General features: G+C 34.7%; 1 protein-coding gene and 1 pseudogene across 1 annotated transcript; both read right to left on the bottom strand.

Annotated features, from left to right (window-relative positions):
- Positions 1–17,061: 17,061 nt before the first annotated feature.
- On the bottom strand, positions 17,062–20,588 carry LOC132315658 (receptor-like protein EIX1). Its single transcript, XM_059813998.1, has one exon. The coding sequence runs from the start codon at positions 20,568–20,570 to the stop codon at positions 17,580–17,582; it is 2,991 nt and encodes a 996-aa protein (XP_059669981.1). The 5' UTR covers positions 20,571–20,588; the 3' UTR covers positions 17,062–17,579.
- Positions 20,589–22,957: 2,369 nt separating this feature from the next.
- On the bottom strand, positions 22,958–25,765 carry LOC132267395 (receptor-like protein EIX1; annotated as a pseudogene).
- Between the last annotated feature and the right edge of the window lie 305 nt (positions 25,766–26,070).

The raw sequence follows: 26,070 nt of genomic DNA, 5'->3' as shown, positions 1-26,070 counted from the left end.
AACAGAGAAGACATATCTCTATCAATTCCTAGATCTCCTAGAGTCCTTTACTCTTTTTTTTTTCCAGCCCTGTCAAAATAGTTGAGGTTGGGATATGGTAAACGTAGGACACCTCAGCAGCACTATACTAGACATGCCACACGAGCGCTCGTCGTCCTGTGTCTTAGAAGCGCTCGTTCTATGAACAAGATCGCTCTCCCTTCATATACGAGTGCTCTCCCTGCATATACGAGCACTCTTATAGTCCTGTAAAAATACCTTCTTTACTTCCTTATCTCAATTTTTTTTTTTTTTTTTTTAGTCCTGCCAAAATAGTTGAGGTTGGGATATGGTTGACTTAGGACACCTCAGCAGCACTACACTAGACATGCCACACGAGCGTTCGCCGTCCTGTGCCTTAGAAGCGCTCATTCTATTAACAAGATCGTTCTCCCTTAATATACAAGCGCTCTCCCTGCATATACGAGCGCTCTTATTGTCCTGTCAAAATACCTTCTTTAATACTTCATTTACTCATTTTTTTATTTTTTATTTCTAATCCTGTCAAAATAGTTGAGGTTGGGATAAGGTTGACGTAGGACACCTCAGCAGCACTACACTAGACTTGCCACATGAGCGCTCGTTGTCCTGTGCCTTAGAAGCCCTCGTTCTAAGAACAAGATCGCTCTCCCTGCATATATGAGCGCTCTTATTATCCTGTCAAAATACCTTCTTTACTTCTTTTACTCTTTTTTTTTTTTTTTTTGTTCATTTTTAGTCCTGTCAAAATAGTTGAGGTCGGGATATGATTGACTTAGGACATCTCAACAGCACTACACTAGACATGCCACACGAGCGCTCGTCGTCCTGTGTGATGACCTTGTGGGCGGGTGTACCGTGGGCGGGTGCAAGAGACACTGTCAGGCTACCACACTGGCGAGCTACGGGTGCACAAGTCCCACATCGCCTGGGTAGAGGAAATGTGAAGTGCTTATATGTAAGTGCATCATCTCCAATTGGTATGAGGCCTTTTGGGGTGAAGCCCAAGAGCAAAACCGTGCGGGCTCAGGCCCAAAGCGGACAATATCATACCATGTGGTGGAGTGGGTCGTTACAAATGGTATCAGAGCCTGACCCAGCCGGAAGTGTGCCGACGGGGACGTCGGGCCTCCAAGGGGGGTGGATTGTGATGACCTTGTGGGAGGATGTGCCGTGGGCGGGTGCAAGAGACACTGTCAGGCTACCACACTGGCGAGCTACGGGTGCACAAGTCCCACATCGCCTGGGTAGAGGAAATGTGAAGTGCTTATATGTAAGTGCATCATCTCCAATTGGTATGAGGCCTTTTGGGGTGAAGCCCAAAAGCAAAACCGTGCGGGCTCAGGCCCAAAGCGGACAATATCATACCATGTGGTGGAGTGGGTCGTTACAAATGGTATCAGAGCCTGACCCAGTCGGAAGTGTGCCGACGGGGACGTCGGGCCTCCAAGGGGGGTGGATTGTGATGACCTTGTGGGCGGATGTGCCGTGGGCGGGTGCAAGAGACACTGTCAGGCTACCACACTGGCGAGCTACGGGTCCACAAGTCCCACATCACCTAGGTAGAGGAAATGTGAAGTGCTTATATGTAAGTGCATCATCTCCAATTGGTATGAGGCCTTTTGGGGTGAAGCCCAAGAGCAAAACCGTGCGGGCTCAGGCCCAAAGCGGACAATATCATACCATGTGGTGGAGTGGGTCGTTACATCCTGTGCCTTAGAAGCGCTCGTTCTATGAACAAGATCGCTCTCCCTTAATATACTAGCGCTCTTCCTGCATATACGAGCACTCTTATAGTCCTGTCAAAATACCTTCTTTAGTACTTCCTTTACTCATTATTATCATTATTTATTTATTTTTTTTCATTTTTAGTCCTGTTAAAATAGTTGAGGTTGGGATATGGTTGATGTAGGACACCTCAGTAGCACTACACTAGACATGCCACATGAGCGCTTGTCGTCATGTGCCTTAGAAGCGCTCGTTCTATGAACAAGATCACTCTCCCTTCATATACGAGTGCTCTCCTTGCATATACGAGCAATCTTATAGTTCTGTCAAAATACCTTCTTTACTTCCGTTACTCTTTTTTTTTTTTCATTTTTAGTCCTGTCAAAATAGTTGAGGTTGGGATATGGTTGACGTAAGACACCTCAACAGCATTACACTAGACATGCCACACGAGCACTCGTCGTCCTGTGCCTTAGAAGCGCTCGTTCTATGAACAAGATTGCTCTCCCTCCATATACGAGCGCTCTCCCTGCATATACGAGCGCTCTTATAGTCCTGTCAAAATACCTTCTTTACTTCCTTTACTCATTTTTTTCTTTTTTTTTTTCATTTTTAGTCCTGTCAAAATAGTTGATGTTGGGCTATGGTTGACGTAGGACACCTCAGCAGCACTACACTAGACTGGGGATGGCAATGAGGCGGGATAGGGCGGGGATCTCATTCCCCATCCCTATCCCTGATCAAATTTTTTACCCCCATACCTGTTTAATTTTCAACCCCCTCCCCCCATCCCCCCGCCCCGCATAATATTTTTCAAATTTCAATTCACCTTCAACAAAATCAACACAGCCATAATATTTTTCAACCTAATAATTTAATAAAGATTCGGCACAATTATAACAATTTAAAACATAATCAGATGTTTAATGCACAACGACTATGTTTTTTCTCTATGCTGCGAGGGAATAGATCTATGGCTTCACCGACTAAATACATTTATTTACATGACTCTTCTTACAAGAGAAAAACAATGAGCCGTACTTATATGCGGCGACTGCTACGAATTGTGGATTTTGGCTATTGTACGCCAGTCCTGGGTTTCAGGATTGGTTTCATCCCGAAATATTTTATGTGAATTCATTTGGCCTTTCCCTTGACTTACTCTATATCGGCACTTTTTTAATGTTTGGCACTAATGTCAGAAGGGTAAGTATTCTCTTGTTTCTTTATGTTATTTAGTTACTTCTAATATTACTTGTTTGGCTTGTTTGCTATATACTGTAATTAATTGGAAGAATTATAATAAAAATCAACTTCTTACCTCAAGGAAGAATTCAGAGAATCCTACAGCGGGATATTCTCTCTTGAGCTTGACCCAAATGGTAGTGAGTATCTTATTTGGTGGAATAGGTCTGAGCGATACTGGACTAGTGGGGCTTGGAATGGTCATATTTTCAGTTTAGTACCAGAAATGAGGTTGAATTATATCTATGATTTTAGTTATGTTAACAATGAAAATGAGAGTTATTTTACCTATTCTCTTTATAATCCTTCAATTATTTCTAGATGTATTATGGATATTTCGGGGCAAATTAAACAACTCACTTGGTTGGAAACTACAAAGGAATGGAATTTGTTTTGGTCTCAACCAAGAGAACAATGTGAATTTAATGCTTATTGTGGGTCATTTGGTGCCTGCAATCAGATTATTCAACCCTTCTGTAACTGTTTGCATGAGTTCAATATTAAGTCCATGGATGATTGGAATTTGAGTGATTATTCTAGCTGGTGGGAGAGAAATATTGTACTGCAGTGTGGGAATACCAGTACTGCAAATGGGGAACAAGATTGATTCCGGAAAATCCACACATGGGATTGCCTCAAAATCCTCAATCTTTGCCTATTGGGAGTGATGCAGAATGTAAATTAGCTTGCTTGAATAACTGTTCTTGAAGTGCTTATGCAATAAGATTTTTTTTTTTTTTTTTTTTTTTTTGTATGTATGTATAATATTTGTACCTGTCATGTTGCACAAACCTATTATGGCAGAGAAATAGATAGAAAAGCTCATTTGGAATGCAATCCACCAAACCATTAAAATCCACAGTCACTGATGGGCCTTCTTTAAATGGTCCGCCGCATATCATAGCGCACACAACAAGTGGACCAGGTGGTAAACAATACTCAGCATGGGCCTGAACAGCCCAAGATTCGACCATAAATGATGCAAGAAAATGGGTCTGGGCTGCAAAAGAGGCCCACCTAAGGGCATTAGTTGGATCGGCTCCTTAATAGCTCTCGAACAGTAACCGCAAAAAAAAAATCTTTGCCATTGGGTTCCACACACACAAGGAGAATAATAAAGATACATGATGTGACAGTGGCCCCATACGCAGGCTATGTGCCAGCCGAAATGGGACACTTAACAATAAGTATCTCTGCTCCATTGTACTTATCCCTTAGGATCAACATTTTACCTATTTTTCTTTAAAGAAAAAAAACTTATTATTAGCTAATTGCTTCATTTCGACTCCATATTGGATGTTGTTCCGGATGGTACATATTTCATATTTTTTGATTTTTTTTAATTGCACGTATATACACAATGTGTAATTTGTCGCTTATTTTTAAAATTTTCACTTTTGGGAGCATTAATATAAAATTTCACACTGAATGTGTAAATTTCTTGATCAAGATTCAAGAGAATATATATATATATATATATATATATATATATATATATATATATATCATTTTTTATATCCATATATAGAAGTTTTAACTTGAAACTAGAATTGGTATTTTTGAGACAAGAATTTATTTATGCAACAAATGCTAGACACATGTTTATTGCCTGACTATATTAGCTCACATGTTACACTTGGACATACGGAATTGGTTCACTTGATATACTATTAATCATATGGTGTAGTTTTGATGAGTTTGGACGTGAATCACCTGTTGTGAGATTTCTATGCAGTTTCTGCTGTCCACTGTCTTATGGCGTTGATTTGGCCACGTATTTTTTCATAAAACAGACACTAAGTTCGCGTTTGGCAATTACACCACTATTTATAAGTAATATTTTACCATCATTTATAAGTAACATCACATGATCTAAAAAGTAACATCACAGAAGTCTAAAAGTAACATCACTATTTATGTGCATACCTTAATTTAAGGGTGAAGATACACCACCATTTATAAGTAACATCACAGGATCTAAAAAGTAACATCACAGGAGTGTAAAAGTAATATCACCATTTATGTGCATACCTTAATTTAAGAGTGAAGATACTTATAAATGGTGGTAAAATGTTATTTATAAATGATGGTATAATTGCCAAACACAATATGTTGAATTGAGTTAAGTTTGTATGTGACATTACTTAGTCTGTATTATATGCATAACTTATTTTGTGTGTGAAGATACTTATAAATGATAGTGAAGAAGGATCCAAACACTGCCTCAATTTCACTCAAATGCTGCCTTAAGAGCTATTAAATGATGAATGATGTGGCAAAATGTAAGCCACCTAAAACTCACACCAGAAACTGCATAGGAATCTCACAGCAGGTGATTTGCGCCCAGTTTTGATAGAGGGCTCTCTGTAATTCGGATTCAAGCATTGGGTTCTGCAAGACCAACCACCCCTACCCATTTATTATATATTTATTATATATATGCATGTCTATTTCATTGTTCATTTATTTTTATTTTGGTGTGAAAAATTAGTGAAACATATCTACATATATAAGTTTATTGCCACCAATTTGAAAATGGTGGAGTTACCATAAATTTAATTAACATGCCTTGGTTGCTAATAAAATTAACCAATTCAATGCAATGATCATTGCCGAAAATTGTTGATTCAGTAACTAAGTTGCATCTTCATTTAGGCTATTTTTCAAAAAATATTTTTTTATTTTTTGGTGTTTGATTGTCTTAAAATATTTACGAACAAAAAATAAAATAAAATTTAATAAAAATAATTTATTCATAAATTTTCGACAAGTTATTTCACATGCCTCGCCCGATGGATTCGACATTAATCGCGACGTAGATCTTTGTCAAACACTGCCAAAGTAAAAATAGAAAAATATTTTATCTGAAAAAAATATATATTTTTCAAAAAGAATATTTTACGTCGAAACAAACAGAATCTTAAACTACTTTTCTTTAAATTTTAAATATATAGAAATTGCCAAGATGTTTATAGGATCAACTATTTATAGGATCAAATAATTTGGCTATTCATTGAATGAGGATTCTAGACTCAGTTCTTTGCAACTACTTTAAGTTGCGACATGAGTCCTAATTTTTTATTTTGCTCTAAAGGTTGTAGTCTCATTCGAATTACTTGTCACCATATTTTTTTCTTATTAGCTCAATTCATGTTAAATTTTATTTTTTATTTTTCCTTTAATTTTTTGGGTAAGTACTTTTGATATTTCCCTTCCCCTAACAGAATCATGTCACTCCTCGGTATTTAGTAATTTTTTTTTCTTTTTTTTTCAAATGTGCTTATCTTCTTAATCTACTATCTCTCATTTTGATTTTTATCTCAATTATAATGTTCAATTATTTTGTTGACAATCATTAATAATGTACAATATTGCTTACAAATTACAATTCTTTTTCTTTTAGATATAGACGTTGTGTTTAGCTATATAGAATTGGAGAAAATTTAAATTTATTTTAATTTTTTTTTAATAAAATATTAATATATTGTGAAGTAAACCAAAGTCCTTGTTGACTGTGACAGTGGCAGCGGCACCCTTCGAGGACATGGTTAGTGTCTCTTCATTAGTTGTAAATTGTAATCATGTTCACTACAAACTACTAAGATTTTTTATTTTTATTTATTTTATATAGTGGATTACATTTTTATATACTCGAGTACTTCTATGAATGAATCGTATTTTGTCCGATACTCCTCGGATATATGTCTAACACTTCATATAAATATTCACAAATAAAAATAAATTTTTATTACTTCGGACACATCCTGGACAAATTTTTATTATTCCACACCCTTTGTCACACTTTTTGTACATTTAGGCCGATACTTTTAAAAAAAACTAACACAAGCCTACCTTATAATTTTAAAAATGATATGAATACATTCCAAACCAAAGTGTTATACTTTTTTCTATAAGATAAAATGATATTACAAAAAATAATATTCATTTACAATAAAAACACTATTACAAAAAAGTAGTGAAATAATTATATATATAATATAAAAGTCATTACACTATTAGTATAAAAATAAATTAAAGTTTTATACTTATATTATTAATCAATACATGCATATAAATAAATTCATTTTTTATTAATCAATTCATTTTTATTTTTATATTAATACCTCTGTCTAGACATAGGGCAAAGGTATTTGTGGTTCCTATCTGACAATCACTATTTACTCGGCCGAGAAACATTTTTTTGGGAAGTTTTCCACTATCGACATTTTGATTCAAGTCAAGGGCTGAATTCGACAATGGCAACTTCTACAAGTAGAGGATTAAAAAAAAGCATTTTTAAGGTGGGATTCACGTGAGTCCCATGGATGATGGGATGGAATATTTGACACGATAGCTAGACACATCCAACTTAGTTGGATTCAAACTTATATTTTTTTTAAGTATTTATTGTTTAATAAAGGATTATTAGTAATTTAAATGATATGGTGTTTTGTTTTTTTAAATAGGTCACGTATAACCCGTTAAAAAAATAGGTCGGGTTTGTATTGAGAGTTCCTAATACGATTATTAAACAGGTCGTATTCAGGTTGAATTGTTTAGTATAATATCCTTAAATCGATACGACATAATTATGATCCACAAATAGAAATTGCAACAGATGAAAGAAACATTTTCAATTGAAGCACAAAATGCATCATGTTATTTTTCTTTTTCTTTATTTTTATTTTGTTGAAATGCAACAAATTTGAATAATCAATGCTCAACTAGTCGATATGCTCATTGAAGCCTCGTGGAGTCCTTGCAGAAGACATTTAAACAGTATGCGAAAATATCTGGAGTACAAAATAGTGAAATACATGAGCATCTCATCTCGCCTTGCAAATTAAAGATGTGCCCCACGTTACATCATAAGTCTTACTCAATAAAATTTATCCCACATTTTAAACTCATATTATTTAAAAAATTTAAAAATATTCAACACAACTTAGTCACAAAAATCATAATTCAACTTCATATCAAAATAAATGTGACTGTTTTACATTTTGAGATGCAAAATTAAAATGCTCGGATCATTGTCATAAAAATTATATATATATTTTTTGGGAATGTAAATATTGTATAAATGAGAAATAAGTACAAAATTCAATGGCCAGGCCATGATCAAAGGCCTAGCCCACAAAGAGTGGACAGAGGCCGACAGATTAGTAACAAATATATGTCTAAGGAACCAGGGACAAGCCCAACATGACATAGACACTATTTAGAGTGTCATAATTTTATTGCTTGAACTGGGCTGAGTTAAAATTTTGACAATTGATTGCGTCCATGAGTTAAAAGTTTGATCATTTAAATTAAGCTTAACATGCATTCATGTGAGTCCAAAACTATTATAATAATAAAATAAATCAATTTCTTATTTAAATATAAAAAATTCTTTTTTCTTTTGAATGAAAATATAGAAACAAATTATTTTTACCTTACAAATTATTATATTACATATATATATATATATATATATATATATATTGATATTATAAATACGTGCTTATTATCATAAATTTTTTTTTTTGAAAGTTTTGTATTGTCATAAATTTACATGATATATGATTGTGTATCGTCTTTTAATTATAAAAATTATGGCTAAAAATTATTATTTTTTAATTGATAAAAATGCTAATTATATTCAATTATAAAAAATAGTGATATTTCAAACATATATTAGTATATTACATTATGGTACTAAATAAACCCTTCTATATTTAGTACCATAATGTAATATAGTACTAATATAATATGTCTCTCCCTCATTCTCCATCCTCTCTTCGCGGTCTCAATGAAACACAAGCTCTCTCTCTCTACCCAAAACTATTTTTCTCTATGCTAAACAAATTCCATTCTCCTCGGCAATACTTTCTCTTTCCTCTGCTACATAGAAAACATATTCTCTTTCTTTTGTGTCCCTATTTCTCGCTCCTCTTACTTGTATAAAATAATTTTCTAACTCTCCCAAATACCAAAAAATGAGGAAAACTAAAAAAATTTTGGATAAATTATTTTTAGTTATTTTGAAAATAAAATAATTTACATAAAAAATAATTTTATAAATTCGGAGTCTCCCGAACACCAAAAAAAATAAAAAATAAAATGTTTTACGATCAAACATATGGAACGTTAGATTCCAAAGTGAAACAATATGACATCACAATGACCCCATTTTTTTTTTTAGAGTTGTTTGACTTTGCAGATCTAAATTATAATTTTAAAATAAATAAAAAGTTATAATATGGGAGGCACTTGAGTATGAGAATAACGTAAAGATAATTAATTACTAATTACTAAAGTATGTACTAAGGTGAATATGAGTTTAATTCAGTTAGACCTCCAATCTTCAAGGAGACACCTTCACATTTGTAAAAATTCAAACCCTGTTAGGCATTGTTGGCTGACAAAGCAAAATAATTGAATGGAATGACTAATTTACCTTTTTTGTCATTCTTCCATGTATGGCTAACCAAACACCTTTTTTAGAGCTGGGTCTGTTTTCACCTTCATATACGGCTAACCAAACACCCTTGAGCCAACGAATTGCACATGGACTTCCAAGCCAACGAATTGCGGAGGGACTCTCTCTCATTTTGCAAATCAATATGAAATATATATTTCTGCAAATTTATACATGAAAAGTAAATTTGGCTTTGCAGAGAGTTAATTTGTTCCTTATTCGATTTACATATGTATGTGTAAATTTTTGGAAGGAATACATCTATAATTCTGACCATGCGATTGTATAAAAGGTTTAAAGTAGTTTTTTTTTTTTTTTTCCTAATTCATATTTTATTAACTCAACAAACTCCAACAGAGATCTAGACAAGGAGGGAGAAATCACCCCAAAAGAACTGATACAAAAATCATTCTTACTTGAAATGGGATTATATCATTTATACGAACATCAAGAGCAACTAAAACAGAGTTTGAAGGGAAAAAATGGACAAATCTCTGGCAAATCCATTTTTTTTTTTCCTTCGAAGGATTTGGTAAAAATGGAGAAGAGATGAAACTTGAGGTCTAAAATGCCTCAGGGAAGAGAGACATTAATCGTATTGAGGTGAAGATGAGAGATAAGAGAAAAAAATTGGGTTCTGCCACGTATGGTACTTTCTATATTTATATAGTATATATACTATAAACTATATTTATATTTATATTATATACTATATATATTATATATGGTACAATCCTATTTGGTTACGAGCACAGTGTTATTTTAAATTATGTACAACCCATATTCAAATTAAATTTGATATATACAATTTAGCCAACACATGAACTGTAGTCAAACATAATTATTGGAGGATAATTTGGGCATTATTGTTTAATTTTTTTATGATGTCAGCAATTCCGACCAATTTTGAGGATTGACCTAGGAGGGAGAGTGAGAGACTAATGTACATCAGAAAAAATAAAGAGCCTGATTAAATTTTTGTAAATATGAAAAGGTTTTTTTGAAAATTGAACAAATTACAAGGGGTTTAACTGAATTAAACCCACTAAGAGAAAAACTTTTAATTCACTATTATTAAGAAAAATAAATACCAGTACAATAACATATGTGTATTCCAGGTCTCGACTTCTGAACTAACATATTTACAATTTACCCCTTAACCTCTTTTAAGGTTGAAATAAAATCCCCTAACAATCTTCCCAATTCATTAGCCATCAAGAAGACTTTGAGATACTCCCAAATTCCTTCTCCACCCTCACTGACCGCCACCGCCACCGTCAGCCCCACAAACATCGCCGGAGCTCCAGTATGTGGTATCTTTCTCTTTTTTTTTTCTTCCTCTTCGTTGTTCGTATTTGACAGATTCATTGTATTTGACACATGATTTAAGGGTTGGTGCTATTACTCACTCTCTTTCACCGTTGGTTGATTTGTGTTTGATTATGATTCTTAGGGTTCAAATTGAAGTCACATGTGATTTGTGTTTGACAGATCTGTTTTCTTTTGTTTGAATTTTGATTAACAGCAGAAAAATTAAGGGTTTATAGTCCATCACACCTTTACAAATGGTTATGTAATTTTATTTGGAAACTACTTATATCATTCTTTATATCCTCTAAGCTTGCTTGAATTTGAAAAAAAAAAAAAAAAAAAAGAATCTTTCAAGGTGTGGATGCAATGAATTTTAAGGGCCTATTTTTGGTTCAATAAAATTTCTAATTAGGTCGTTATTGACTAATGTGGTAACTTTTGAACAAAAATTTTAAGGGCCTAATTTTGGTTCAATAAAATTTCTGTCATTCCAACCCAAAAAAGCTGCAAAAAACAAGAAATAAAGTGTCTGGTACTCGTAATTTGTGAATGTCACTCACCGTTCCAATTCATCAGCAGTTTACAAAATCAAATAACTTGGAAGTGTTGGTCCAACTATGGATACATGTTCAAATATATTAAAGCCAAAGTTAGATTGAATTTTATTTTTATTTTAAAAAAGAGCACGGGCACGGAATCTACAAATAGGTAATACCCAGTCTTATCTAACACTTCTCTGCCTTGGTCATGCATGGGTTTGAAGCTGAACATAATTATTAAATGAGAGACAGAATCGTTGGGAGGGCCAAAAGCTGGTCCAGGGCCATAAAGGTGCACATTAGGAAGAGATTGAGCCATCCGAGAGATTGAGCCATCCGACACTGCTGCGAAGCCATTGCGTTCGTGTTGGATATCGACATCCTATGAACACTATTGAACATGTGTTGATCTTTCATGATCATGTTCATCGTATAAAAATAAATTTTATTATTTTGCATATTCGATCACAGATTTCGAATGATCGGCCAACACATTTCAAAAACTTGACTAACACATTATAAGCTCTTTGTCTTACATAAAACAAATGCACAATCATTCCCCAAAACAACATTATAAAAATATATTAAACTGCTCAACTTTTAACGACTAAAATTATCATTATAATGACAAGATACGGTAGTATATAGTATATCATATAGTAACATTTTTTTTTTAATATTTAAATACTGTCATATTCTAAATTTATTTACCTTTAAAATTTATAAATTAATTAAAGTTCAACGATTATATTATTATATTCAAAACATATATAAATGAATTGACTTATATCTTAGTATTTTATTTTTATAAAATTTAATTGACTAATCAATATATTTGTGTCGTGTCTGTGTCTGTATTATAAAAAAATTAGAGGATATGAATATATGATATAGAAAGAAATTAAGAAAATGAACCAATGAAGTGATACTGTAAATAGTACAGCTAGTAGTTATATATCAAAAATATTTTAAATGAAATTTCTGTTATCCATATAGTAGATATATGCACATGATATTGTAAAATAACGATTTGAACAGTCTGGATCACACTACACCACGAAAATGACAAAAATGCGTCAAACTGATATATAACCATATATACGTACACATTTCATATTCCAATTTCTACAGAGAACACGTATTTTTTTTTTTTTTTTCATGAATCACGAGATATATAATCAAATAATAATAATAATAATTGAAAATAATTGCTACATCACTTTTACTGTATATATATATAAATAATTCACACTGATCCCATGCACTGCATTGAATCGATATCTCTTCTCTCTAGCCGGAAGAATGAACTTTATATGAGTTAGGATATAACAACAAAATTTAATAAATTCTATTTATATATATATATATAATTAATTTTTTTTAATATTATAAATAGAAAAGTAACATGATCTTTCAACTTCATCATACATTTACTATTAATCATCTTATAAAAATCTTTAATAAAAAAAAACGAGTAGTTTGCAAAAATGGAATATGATTATTATGTAGTTTCCATTATTTAAAAACCTTTGACACCTGCAATTTTTTTTTCGAATATGAATTTAAAATTAACACATCACTTCAATGATGTTGGGAGTCATTTTCTTGGATTTGGAGCTTGATTTTCCAAAATTAAGACAATTTCTCCTTCCATGTTTTATTCTACCTGGTTCATTTACATGGGAAAAATAGAATGACCCAAAAGTGAATTATATTTTTGTCCACTACTTTCAACCCCTTTTTCACTTGGACAATACGTCCCGTGCAAAATAACAGAAGACATGAATCAAGCCTTATTGCAGCCACCATCAGAAGCTGAAGTTCAACATGTTGTGAAAAAGGAGGTGACTGGGTCCGTACCTTCATTCATTAGGGGTACCTCCTTTCTAGCTTGAATCATAAAAATTGCTTCACCTGGTCTCATTGCCATATGTAATGTTGCTTACAAAATTATTTTTAAAATCATATATATGTGTTTGATTTAAGGGTTTGTGCTATTACTTTCTCTTCTTCACCTTGGTTGATTTGTGTTTGATTATAATTCTTAGGGTTCAAATTGAACTCTCTGATCTGGTGTGGTTTGTGTTTCGGTTTGTTTGTTTGAATTGTGTTTTGATTGATATTAGGAGACACCAGAAAAATTATGGTTCAAATGCTTATGTAAACATAATCTGATTTAAAAAAATTAGAACAAAATTGAGAGACCATCCACCAATTCTTTCCTTGTACGTTTATTATTATATATATATACACATCTTTCTTGTATGTATCTATACATATATTCTTCTCTAAAAAGTTCTATATTATATACTACAGAATGCCCTGAGCAACCGTTCCCGTCCAGCACACCTCTAAACATAATATACATGTAACAGCATACATTTATGTCACATTTATGTCACTCTGGGAGCTACCTTCATCATTCTTGTGGACACTGCAATCTATTTAGACAGTCACTATGTACCACACCCTCCAATCTTTCATCTTCATTCACTCTCTGTCAATGTCTCACCTGCATTCAACATGACCTCTAGTGTAAATACTACTATGATAAGTTGGAATGGGACTTTCAATGTTCGGAACACTAACAGATTTGGGAAAATCATTCACGAACAAGCCATTAATGCTTCGGTTTTGTACAAAGAGGTCAATCTCTCGTCATCCACGGCAAAAAGTGGTGGTCTGATGCGAAACATTCCTAGAGGCTACCTTGGTGTCCCTGGGCAATGATGATATTTTGGTGGCGGATTGGTCAAAAAGTGGTGGTTTGATGAATTTTGCTGTGACAATAGATGATGTTGTGAGGCTTGGTGCAAAACCATACTATGTTGACAGAGGGCTGAATATGAGAGTCACTTGTGAGGATGTGAAGGTCGTGATTTCTTCTCATAACACAACGACAACTACAACAAGGGTATCAATGTTGGGTGATCAGTCCAAGCAATGCAAGATCCAATATTGCAAGAAATTGAAGTATCACTCTAAATAACTTTAATTAATTAATTAATTAGCATATTTATTTATATATAGTAGAAAACTTTTTTATTTGATTGTTGTGTCACCTATTTCATTAAGATTCTGTTCTACAACAGAGTTTAAGGTTTTTGGTTTTCTTTCTTATAGTTCCTTGTTTCATGTATATTATGTTGAAAACTAAAGAATATATATATATAAAGCCATAATCACAATTTTTGAATTTTTTTTTTTTTTTTTTTCCTTCCTCTCTTCAATTATAGTGAGATTTGTAGAACGCTGTACCCATCTTCTCGCTTCATTTGTATTTTGTTGGTCTTAGATTGCGAATAAATTTATGCTCTCTTCAGATTGGTATTTTGGAAGTAGAATTAGAGAAAAAATAGTTTATATTTTTAGACACAATTTCATGCAAAATCATCATCATCCAATCAGGTCATCATCTCATCTCCATTTAAAGGATTGTTTATATAATAAACTAACAATCACCCTGTTCACAATGCCTAGAGAGAGGTCTAATTTGAATTTTCATTTAATATATATATATATATATAGACCAGTTATCCTTTGATAATTGACTTTATATTTAGGAAGGGAGCTCATCAAACAGATAAAGTGCATAAGCTGATGGGCCATTCTAAACGTGCCAATTTATTTTGGGCCATTCTATATGCTTGTTCTTTGGGCCTCTCACTGTTTACCTAGATAGGTTTTATACGAGCCTCTTGTTGGGCTCCTTTTGTGCCTTATGACCAGTTTGTCCTTTTGTTAATGGACTTATACTATATTATACCATACATGGCTCTTTGTCGCAGATTTTCACCCATTATGGTACTACTCAAAGTTTACCACCTTTAACTAAGGAATTCTAATGGATTTACGATCATCACGATTTTAAAACACTTTGTCTCATAGAAAGATAATGATCCTACATATAGCATTTCAATCTTTCATACCCTGACAATATGAAAATTTTGAGCACACATAACTCGCACCAGAGCCTTGCCTCTTACAGAGCTGCTCCCGCCCACCGTGTCTCACATATGTATACTCATAGATAATACTCCTATTTGATAGATGACAACTTGTATTAAAATGTACAATATGTTTCTAAAAGCATATTTTAACCCTTACATGCACGCTCGAAAACAAAAATGATTGGATAGGATCCATTTCCATTTGCGATTTTTGTGTCCAAGATCATATGACAACTTATATTAAAATGTGCAATATAATGAATCTTAGAATTAGGCTCAGTAGAACACAAATTTCCTTTTTTTTTTTTCTTTTTTTTTTTTCCTCTCATTCAGAGTTCGTACAGCAGCTAGAAGCATCTCCAAAGATGCATCCAAGGGTTAAAAATGTGCCACGCCTTTTTTTTGTTTTCACATAGCTATTCATCATTAATGAAAACGTGCACGCAAATACGAATGTAGTGTATGTATGAGTGTGAATAGTTTGCTTGAACAGTACAAAATTGCTCATTAACAGTCAGGTTTCTCATAGTTTGCATCATTAACATTTCACACCTATAACTACTTAAAAATGTGACACTTGGATCCTCTAATTTAATATTCTTTAAGTTATCTAAGTTTAAGTTATCCAAGTTGAATTCGTTACAAATTGACAGCTAACATTTAAAATCTATCTAAGTGTTAAACCACATCAACTAATTTAAATAAAGTATGAAAATTGCACCATTTTGAGATAAGAAAAATTATCAAAGTTTAAAAATTGTACCTTTCAAATTAAGAAAAATTACCATATTCTAACGAACGTTGTTATCTCTCCCTCATCTTTTTTAAAAAAAGATCATCCTTCTCTCTCTTCTTGCTTATTCCAATGAATATGTAAATGGATATTGATGAAGTTATGAAAATACAACAAAAAAACCCTATATATATAGAAAAGATGTGGTGAGGGAGAGATAACAATAAACGTTAGTTAGAGTATGGTGTGAATTTTTCATAATTTAAAACAATGCAGTTTTCAAACTTTGGTAAATTTTTCTTTATCTCAAAACGGTGCAGTTTTCAAACTTTTTTTAAATTGTTGACGTGGTTTAACAACAGCAGATAGATTTTAAATGTCGCATGTCAATCTGTAGCGAATTCAACTTAGGATAAGTTAGAAAATATTTAACTTAGATAATACAAGTCTGACAGTCACACACGATCCCAGGGGACAGAGGCAGTACACGTGCCCTTGAATTTTTTTCTTTCGTTATTTTTTTACATATATTTTTCTATAATATATATATATATTGAAAATATATAAAAATGTCCCTCCTGATATTTCTCCTTTCCCTTGTATACTCGTATATTTCTTTTTAAAAAAAAAAAATCTTAAATTGTTTCATTATCATATTTTATATATGTAATTTATTAATTTTTCTCATGCCAAAAATATGTTTCTCGCTATATATATTCACACATCTCTCTCTCTCTACATATATATTCTATAAACACTAATTTATATATATATACACATTATTATGTATTTAGTGTACAATGTACCCTCTAAAAAAAATATATTATCTAAATTTTTGAAAATAAATTTCGGCATGCATGGAGCTTCATATTCATTGTCGTTTTTAGAAAACATGTTATGGGATGGTATACGGAAACAAATGTAGGATCCATTCATTTAATCTACATATAGTTCTTTACTGAAGAAAAGTAGGAGCTAAAAGTTGTTTAGTCCGTGTATCATCATCACCTGTTTCTTTTAGACTTTACTGAAGAAAAGTAGGAGCTAAAAGTTGTTTAGTCCGTGTATCATCATCACCTGTTTCTTTTAGACTTCTACCCTTTCGACACTTGTATATCACTTAATGAGTGCTAGTATTTGATACTTGAGTCAGTCTTCTCCCATGGAAATGACTTTTATTGCAACAATAGAGCATATTTTATTCTTTACTACATCACAGTCCACAAGAAAGTGAAGAAGAAAACCGTGTACAAACAATTTTAAAACTAAAAAAAAAAATGAAAAATGAAAATTGCAGCTCAAAATACAGCTTTAGTAATTTTTTATTTATTTATTTTTTTAAAATTATATCAAAATAAGGTACAAGAATAAAAAGGAGGCATGTCCCCTTATATGGTACAAAACCAAAATGGACAAAGCCCATTTCCAGTAAAGCAAAAAAACCAAGCAAATTAACGAAAACAAGCAGCATGAGAAAACAAGGAACACAACACTCTCTCTTGAAAACTTTGCCCTCTAGAATTTTGCCAAAACCAGTCAACCGCAAAATGTATTTCTTCTCCAAGCATGCTGGTTCGTACTCACATCAAATCTCAGTTCCTTTGCTGCTCCATTATTCTTCGCAGACGAGCAAAGTTGATCAAGACCACCACCATGAACCTATCTTTCATGTCATCCACCAACCGGAAGTAGGCATACCTCCAGGACTTCTTTACTAGTAAGACTCCAAAAACTCCCCAAAAGCCCACAACAAATCCCAGTCCCATGCTTATATAGAAACTAGGCCAGTCAAACTCATCTCCATCTTCTTCTTCATCATCCTCCTGGTATTGTCCATCTCCACGGGGAGAACGCGAGCAGTTGATTGTCAATGGAGGCCCGCAGAGGCCAGGATTACCCTTGTAAATGGATGGATCATTAAGCGTCCCGAATTGGTTGCCCAATGGAATCTCTCCCGAAAGGTTGTTGTCTGACAGGTTCAAGTGATTGAGAGAAGTTAACAAAGTCATGCTGTAAGGAATAGGACCAGAGAGCTGGTTCCTCGAGAGGTCAAGAGTTTCGAGGTTCTGCAACTTTCCAATCTTGTGTGGAATATTTCCTGTCAAGTGGTTTATGGACAAGTTCAAAGTGCACATTCTTGAAAGATTTGCCAACTCTTCAGGCACCTCACCACTTAGACTGTTGCTTGAAAGGTCTATCAGATGCACAAGATAAAGAGTACTCTGGAATAGAAGTACTCTTCCTTTTGACACCAGTAATAGCTGCCCCTCAAAGCGCGTAGTAGAACTAAGTTCAGATTTCATACCTTTAAGATTCCCTAAACATGGAGGGATTGAGCCTGACAAGTTATTTTCCGCCAAGTCCAAAATATGAAGATAGGAAATGTGACATAGTTCTACAGGAATACTTCCATTGAACAAGTTGGATCTGAGACTTAGAATAGACAATGATGGCATCCTTTCTCCTATCCATGATGGAAGGCTACCGTAGAATCTATTCTCCCCAAGACTAAGGGTAACCATGTTCGAGCAGTTTTGCAACAAAGAAGGGAATTCGCCAGAAAGATGATTGTTGCTCAGCATCAAGAACCTAAGTGAAGTTAGACAACCCATAGAAGTAGGGATCTCTCCTGATAAACTGTTGTTTGACATGTCTATAAGAAACAAGGTTGTAATGTTATGCCAAAATCCAGGAATTCCTCCAGACAAGTGATTATTTGAGATATCAAGAGTTGTCAAATCAATTAGTCTACCAATGGACAATGGAATGGTACCGTTGAGAGAGTTGTGAGAGAGATCTAAATCAGTCAACATGGGCATTCTTTTGCCGATGTTTGGAGGAATTGGTCCGGAAAACAGATTGTTACTCAAATACAGTTCACTCACATTAGATGACCAGAGTGGAAGAGGACCCTCAAAGCAGTTCATAATCAAGTTAAGGGTGGATTGAGGATGAAAATTTAGAGAATTTGGTACCCTACCCCTTAATTGATTATAACTGAGGTCCAGTTCATCCAACTGCAGATCTAACTTCCACAACCAATCTGGTATGGAGCCTGAAATTCGAGTGTTCCTGAGAACTAAAGTATTTAGATCATTTTGATTTCTAAGCCATTCAGGAAATTTCGGGCCTAACTGACATGAACTTAAGTCGAGATATTGAAGTTTAAAAGGAGGCAACCACAAAGAACTCACATTGAAAACCAAGGTAACCTCTGGGGAGAAAGAAAACTTGCCAATGCACAACTCCTTCAGACTTTTGAGGTGCAACAGATGAGCTTCTGTTACAACACCCTCCCACGAGTTCTCTGTTATGTCCAAGGCAACCAACGAAGAAAGTTGTCCAAGACTTTTTGGAATTGTACCATTCATTTGGTTTTCTGAGAGGTACAATTCCTTCAAGGACGACAGGTTTCCAATGGAACCCGGGATTGAACCAAGAAATGAGTTTCTCCACAGTTGAAGACGCTTGAGGTTTTTCAAGCTTCCTAGTGAACTAGGAAGACACCCCCCAAGTTTATTGTATCCCAAATCCAGTACCTCTAAACTGCTGTTGGCACACCTTGACAATCCATCAATGAGCTCAGTTATTTCACCACTGATATTGTTGAGAGAAAGATCCAATTCTTGCAAATTGCACATATTTCCCAAATCTCTTGATAATTGACCTCCAATGTAAGCATTCTCCGACAAGTCTAGAGTTTGGATAGAAGTCATGCTTGAAAATTCATTAGGAATTGTGCCTCGGAGATTATTGGAGCTAAGATCAAGATATTGAAGCTTACTGACATTGAACAGCCAGTAAGGTATCGAGGAGCTGAAATCATTGTTGGAAAGATCAAGGACCAAGAGCGAAGAAAAATTAACGAAAGAAAGGGAGAGAGGAAGTTTGGACAACCCACAAGCAGGTAGGTGCAACTCTAGAAGAGAAGGAAGCATGTTAAGAGCTTGTAACCAATCATCAGAGGCATTACTAAGGTCTATGTAGCCCAAATTAAGGTGCTTCAAAGAAGAAAGACCATAGAGCCATGTAAGGTCAGTCTTGTTGGAAATATCACAACATCTATTAAGATCAAGATATTGTAAGCTTGAAAGTTTTCCAAGGTTTTGAGGAATAGAACTAAAGGATGCACTAGATAGATTGAGATACCTCAACTTCTCAAGCGATCCAAAGAACGATGGAGTTCTAAGTCCTACAAAATTGTTCATGCTCAAGTCCAGGTAATTCAAATATTTCAAATCAAGCAAAGAAGGATTTATCTCACCACCTAGATGATGAGTTGTTCCATCACCATCAAAACTATCAGGAAATGAATTGTGAAGGTTGAGTTTGATAACATGACCTGTCTCATTGTCGCATCTTATGCCACTCCATTGGCAGCAATTTTCACCTACCCAAGAAGAGAGCCGGCCTGACGGATCCGTGAGACCTCCCTTGAACTTGAGCAAAGCTTCTTTCTCGATTTTCACACAACTCGTGTCAAGATAACCATGACAAGAGATGATTCTAATGTTCTCAAGGTATAGACACCCTGACAAAAGAATAAGAGCTAGGAGTTGCATGTAGGCATTGTTATTGGCCATGCTTCATGCAACTGATAGTTTCTATATATCAAATATATGCAAAGGAGTTTAACAATGCTGTTGTATATATACACAATCCCCAAGCTGTGACGGTCCTGGTTTTATAAACTTGGTGCGTCAGTGATGACCTGAAAGTTGACCCGCTAACGAATCCGAAATGCGAAAGCGAAAGGAGTAAAATGGTCATTTCAAACTGAAATGGGTGCTACCGCGCACACTATTGGAAAGACAACGAAAAATGAACAGGTTAGACTCAAGAATTACCTGATTCGGAGTCCGAATGCTTGACCATGTAGGTCAGAATGCGTGACCATGTAAGTCCGAACATGTGACCATGTAAGTCAGAACGCGTGACCACGTAGGTCAGAATGCCTGACCGTGTAAGTCCGAACGCATGATCATGTAGATCAGAACACTTGACCATCTAAGTCCGAACGCGTGACCATGTAAGTCAGAACGCGTAACCTTGTAGGTCAGAACGACCGACCTTGAGAGTCAGAACGACCTACCTTGAGACCCAAATTTTCTAAATAAATTTCTCGATTTATTCAAATCAAAATACTTCAATATTACACCCAGGATTCTAAATAAAATACACAAAATCTCTTTATTGATACAAATCAATTTCCTCAATATTAAAATACATCATCTCTAAATAAATTAAATTAATTCCTCAACACCAACTCTTCCACCTAAGCCCGCAATTATGAATCCACGTTCATCTTCGGTACCTGAAACTGAAAGGGGGTGAGACGTAGAAAAAACCATAACAAGGATCTCAAAAGGTTTCATGAAAATTAACTTCACAAAATAATATATATGCTTTTAAATAAAAATACATATATGCAATTTTAACAAAATAGCATTGACAAAATATTCGAAATAAAATCACCCAGATACTTCAAGATATAAGAACCCTACACTGCAAAATAAATAAATCATCATCGAATCATCAAAAAGCCTCAAAGCTCTTGGCCTCTGTGCAAACTCTCGGCTCTCTTACGTGTGTCCTCAATTTTTCCCTCTTTGCTCTTCTCTAATTCACGCACCGAAGTCACAAAGCAGTTACATTTAAAGGAAAAATGCACCGTCATCACATTTTGTACCAAAATTTCACATTAGTGGTACCAGCTGCCCTTTGTACTTCTTATCCTTTCCTGATCTTTGTTTTCCATTATTCATCATCCATCGTTACATTCATCAGAATCAAGGGTGGGCTGAAGCTTTAGTTTTTTGTCATACTATTTTAAGCCCAACCAAAATAAAAAATAAAAAAATAAAATAAAATAGTAATAATAATCCAGTTCAAAATTAACCCACTCCATTCTGAAGAGGCTAAATCCGCCTTGATAAGAATAATATACCAAATAAAATAACAAAAGAAAATATCTTTCACCCATTACTCATTAATCAAGTAGAACCCGCGTCAACCATTAGAACCTCATTTTTCTCTCTCTCTCCTCCCATACTCGGCTGGTGCATCTCCCTTTCGCATACTCGGCTGGTGCATCTCCCATTACTCATAATTTAGTTTTTATCTTCTTCTAATGCTACTGGACTTTTGGTAGTTGGAAATCACTATTAGGGGTCAAAATTAGTCTAAACTAGGAATTTTGCTGATGGGTCCAGTGGATTAAAGTTATGGTTTCAAATTTGAGTCATTGACCTCAAGAAACCATCTAATGTGATCGACTACTTTGCTGACGGGTGGATTCAACTAATGTGAGTGTGCGATTCGCAAAGGTACCATCTAATTTAAACAGTAGAGTCTTTAGGAAAACAAAGTGAGATCTGACAACACTTTTTTAATAGAATTACTTTAGAACACTTAACTATAAGGAGTTTGTTTCATAAATCCTAAAAAAAATTCATGATTAATATAATTCACTTACTTTAATTTTGTAGGAGATTTTTCTTATTATGTTCAGTTGCATATGTATATTTGTAATTTATAAATCTGAATTATAATAAGAAGTATTTCATTTATACTTATTATGCAGAATTTTAGTAGGAATATGTGTAGAAATGATAGCATCTTTTGTTTAGTCTTGTATGTATGTTTCAACTTTCAATACACACTCAAGTTGGACCAAGTCCTTAGGATATTAGAATTCATGTAGTAGAAACCAGATCATTAATGATCTAGTTAAGTTATAAGCATCTGTGTGAGTACTTTCACTTCACTTGCTGCAAACTTCAGCTGCTGCAACTCTCAAATACACTAATTTATATGAGTACTTGATTGTGAGTGACACCTTTTTTACATTTAAATCACGAAGAGGATTATTTTCTTGATTGCGAAAAAACTACTATTGAGATCCACATTGCTGCGAAAAGAGAAGCTTCCTTGAGAATAACAGAATAAAGAGTGTTATTTATGTGACACAACCATATAAATATATAACCTAAAGAAATTTCTTGTGACAAACAAAGCCTACCAAATGCTTTGCTGAATTAGAAAAAGGTGAGTAACATAACCTTCTTTATACAGAGTGTAGAGACAAACTATAACTATAGATAGCTTAGTTCTAGCACAAAGAAGCACTTAATCATCTTGAATCATGCTAAACATTTTCTTTCTGGATCCATTATTCTCTTGAGACGAGCTAAATTCACTGGGACAAAAACAAGCAGCCTATCTTTCGTGTCTTCAATGAACTGAAAATAGGCATTCCTCCAAGACTTCTTCAATAACAAAGTTCCACACACTCCCCAAAACCCCACAACAAATCCTGGTCCCATGCTGATATAAAACCAGAACAAATGATCAAAATCATCTCTCTCCCTGTCACCCTTGTTTTCTTCAGCTTCATCCGGTGTTCCTTCTTTCCCACTACACTTGATTGTTAGTGGAAGACCACAGAAAGCAGAGTTGCCCTCATAAATGGATGGATCAGTGAATGTGTTAAATTGGTTGCCTGATGGAATTCGTCCCGAGAAATTATTGTAAGACAGGTTCAAGTGATTCAATGAAGTCATGGAAGTCATGCTTGGTGGAATTAGGCCATAGAGCTGGTTTCTTGAGAGGTCAAGAGTTTCTAACAGTTGCAAGCTCCCAATCTTCTCTGGTATCATTCCTGTCAAGTGGTTCGTCGATAAGTTCAATGTGCCAAGTCTAGACAGCTCACTTAGCTCTTCAGGTACTTCCCCAGATAAATTATTTCCTGAAAGGTCTATGCTGTTCACAAGATAGAGAGTAGCCTGATACAGGAAATTTCTTCCTTTTGCCACCACCAGCAATTCTCCTTCGTATCTCTGAGTGTCGAGGTACGATGTCCTGCCATTCAAATTACCAAAACAGTAAGGAATGAATCCTGACAAATCATTCTGTGCAAGGTCCAATATGTGAAGAGAGGAAAGACTGCAAATTTCTGATGGAATTTTTCCATCGAATAAGTTTGATCGTAGACTTAGAATCAAGAGTAATGGCATCCTTTCTCCAATCCATACTGGAATTTTCCCGGAAAATTTGTTGTCCCCAAGATCAAGGGTAATCATGACCAAAATGGTAGAGGACCTTCAAAGAGGTTATTTTTCAAATAAACAGTTGATTGAAGACTAAACTTTAATGAGTTTGGCACTCTGCCACTCAATTGATTATAACCAAGGTCCAGTTCATTCAACTGCAGATTTAACTCCCATAACCACTCTGGCATGGTGTCTGAAATCCCAGTATTCCTGAGTATAAAAGTTTCCAACGCGTTCTGATTTCTGAGCCAATCTGGAAATTTGGGGCCAACTTGGCATGATCTCAACTTGATGTATCGCAGTTTGAAAGGAGGAATCCACTGAGTTCTCACATTGAAAACCAGGGAAAGATCTGGAGACAAGGAAAACTTACCAACAGACAATTCCTCTAGCCTTGTGAGGTTCGACAAATGAGCTTCTGTCACAACACCCACCCACGAATTCTCAAAGATGTCCAAGGCAACCAACTCTGATAACCGCCCAAGACTTTCTGGAATTGTCCCATTCATTAGATTATCCGTGAGGTAAAATTCTTTCAACGACGACAAGTTCCCAATGGAATCTGGAATTGAGCCAAGAAATGAGTTTTCCCATAGAACTATGTGCTTGAGGTTTTTCAAATGCCCAAGTGAATTTGGAAGAAAGCCACCCAATTTATTATTTCCCAAATCCAGTGTCTCTAAGCTACTATTGGTGCACCTAGACAAACCATCTGTAAGTTCAGCAATGCCACCACTAAAGCTGTTAGCAAAAAGATTCAGTGTTTGCAAATTGCACAGATTTCCCAAACTTGACAACCCACCTCCAAGGAAGGAATTCTCAGACAAGTCAAGTGTTCGGAGAGAGGTCATGTTTGATATTGCAACTGGAATTGTACCTCCAAGATTGTTGAGGCTAAGGTCAAGATATGAAAGTTTGCTTAAACTGAACAGCCAAAGAGGTATTGAAGAGTTGAAACCATTGTTGGCAAGATCAAGAAACAAAAGTGAAGAAAAATTAATATATGGAAGAGACAGTGGAAGGATGGAAAGTCCACAATGTGGCAAGTGCAACTCCAGAAGAGAAGGAAGCATGTTAACGGCTTCAAGCCAATAGTTTGCAGCCTTGCTGAGGTCCACACCTCCTAAATTCAAGAACTTCAACGAATGAAGGCCGTAGAGCCATTGGAGGTTGTTCTCATATGATTCTTCGACGAAACAATATTCAAGATCAAGATAATACAAGCTCGAAAGATTTCCAATGTGTGGAGGAATTGTTCCTCCAAAAGATGCACCAGAGAGATTGAGATATCTCAACTTCTCTAGTGAGCCAAAGAACTTTGGAATTTTGATTCCTCCAAAGTTGTTCAAGCTCAAGTCTAAGTAATTCAAATGTTTTAAATCAAGCAAAGAAGGGTTGATCTCACCACCAATATGGTAAGTTGTTCCATCACCATCAGAGCTATCTGGAAATGGATTGCGTAGTTTGATCTTGACGACATGTCCTGTCTCTTTGTTGCAGACAACACCATTCCAGCTGCAGCAGCCTTCACCAACCCATGACGAAAGCCGGCCTGAAGGATCTGTGAGACCTCCCTTGAACTTTAGTAGAGCTTCTTTCTCTACTTCAATACAACCCATGTTAAGATCATCAGAACAGGTGATGAATTTAATTTTTTCTAGGTAAACAAACACCAACAGTACTAGTGTAAGAAAAAGAAGATGGGTGATTGCATTGTCATTAGCCATTGTTATCTGTGAAATTTTAGTCTGTTTATGAATATGAGCATGAGCTTAATTTATCCAAATTAATTGATCTTTACTTATCATCTTGCCGTGTGCGTTCCTCATATATCAATATTGATTGGTTAATCAAAAGTCCAAATTAATTTATTTTTTTCCTTGTTTGTCTTTTGACTATGCATGATAAACCAACCCACACGCTTTGAATTTTGCAACTTCCACATTTTAAGTTGTTTAATTTGATAATACTTTTGAGTCAAGTCCTCTTATTTATTATTTTTATTTTAGCAAGTGCATCATTGACCATAAGT

Source organism: Cornus florida, unplaced genomic scaffold (genome assembly GCF_030987335.1).
Source record: "Cornus florida cultivar Cherokee Brave unplaced genomic scaffold, ASM3098733v1 CherokeeBrave_3.0.0_Hap2_Chr07, whole genome shotgun sequence".
NCBI lineage: Eukaryota > Viridiplantae > Streptophyta > Magnoliopsida > Cornales > Cornaceae > Cornus > Cornus florida.
This window is presented reverse-complemented; position numbering and strand designations above follow the sequence as displayed.

Coding starts and splice junctions, on each gene's coding strand:
- LOC132315658 (XM_059813998.1), bottom strand. CDS start 20,570: ATGGCCAATAACAATGCCTACATGCAACTCCTAGCTCTTATTCTTTTG.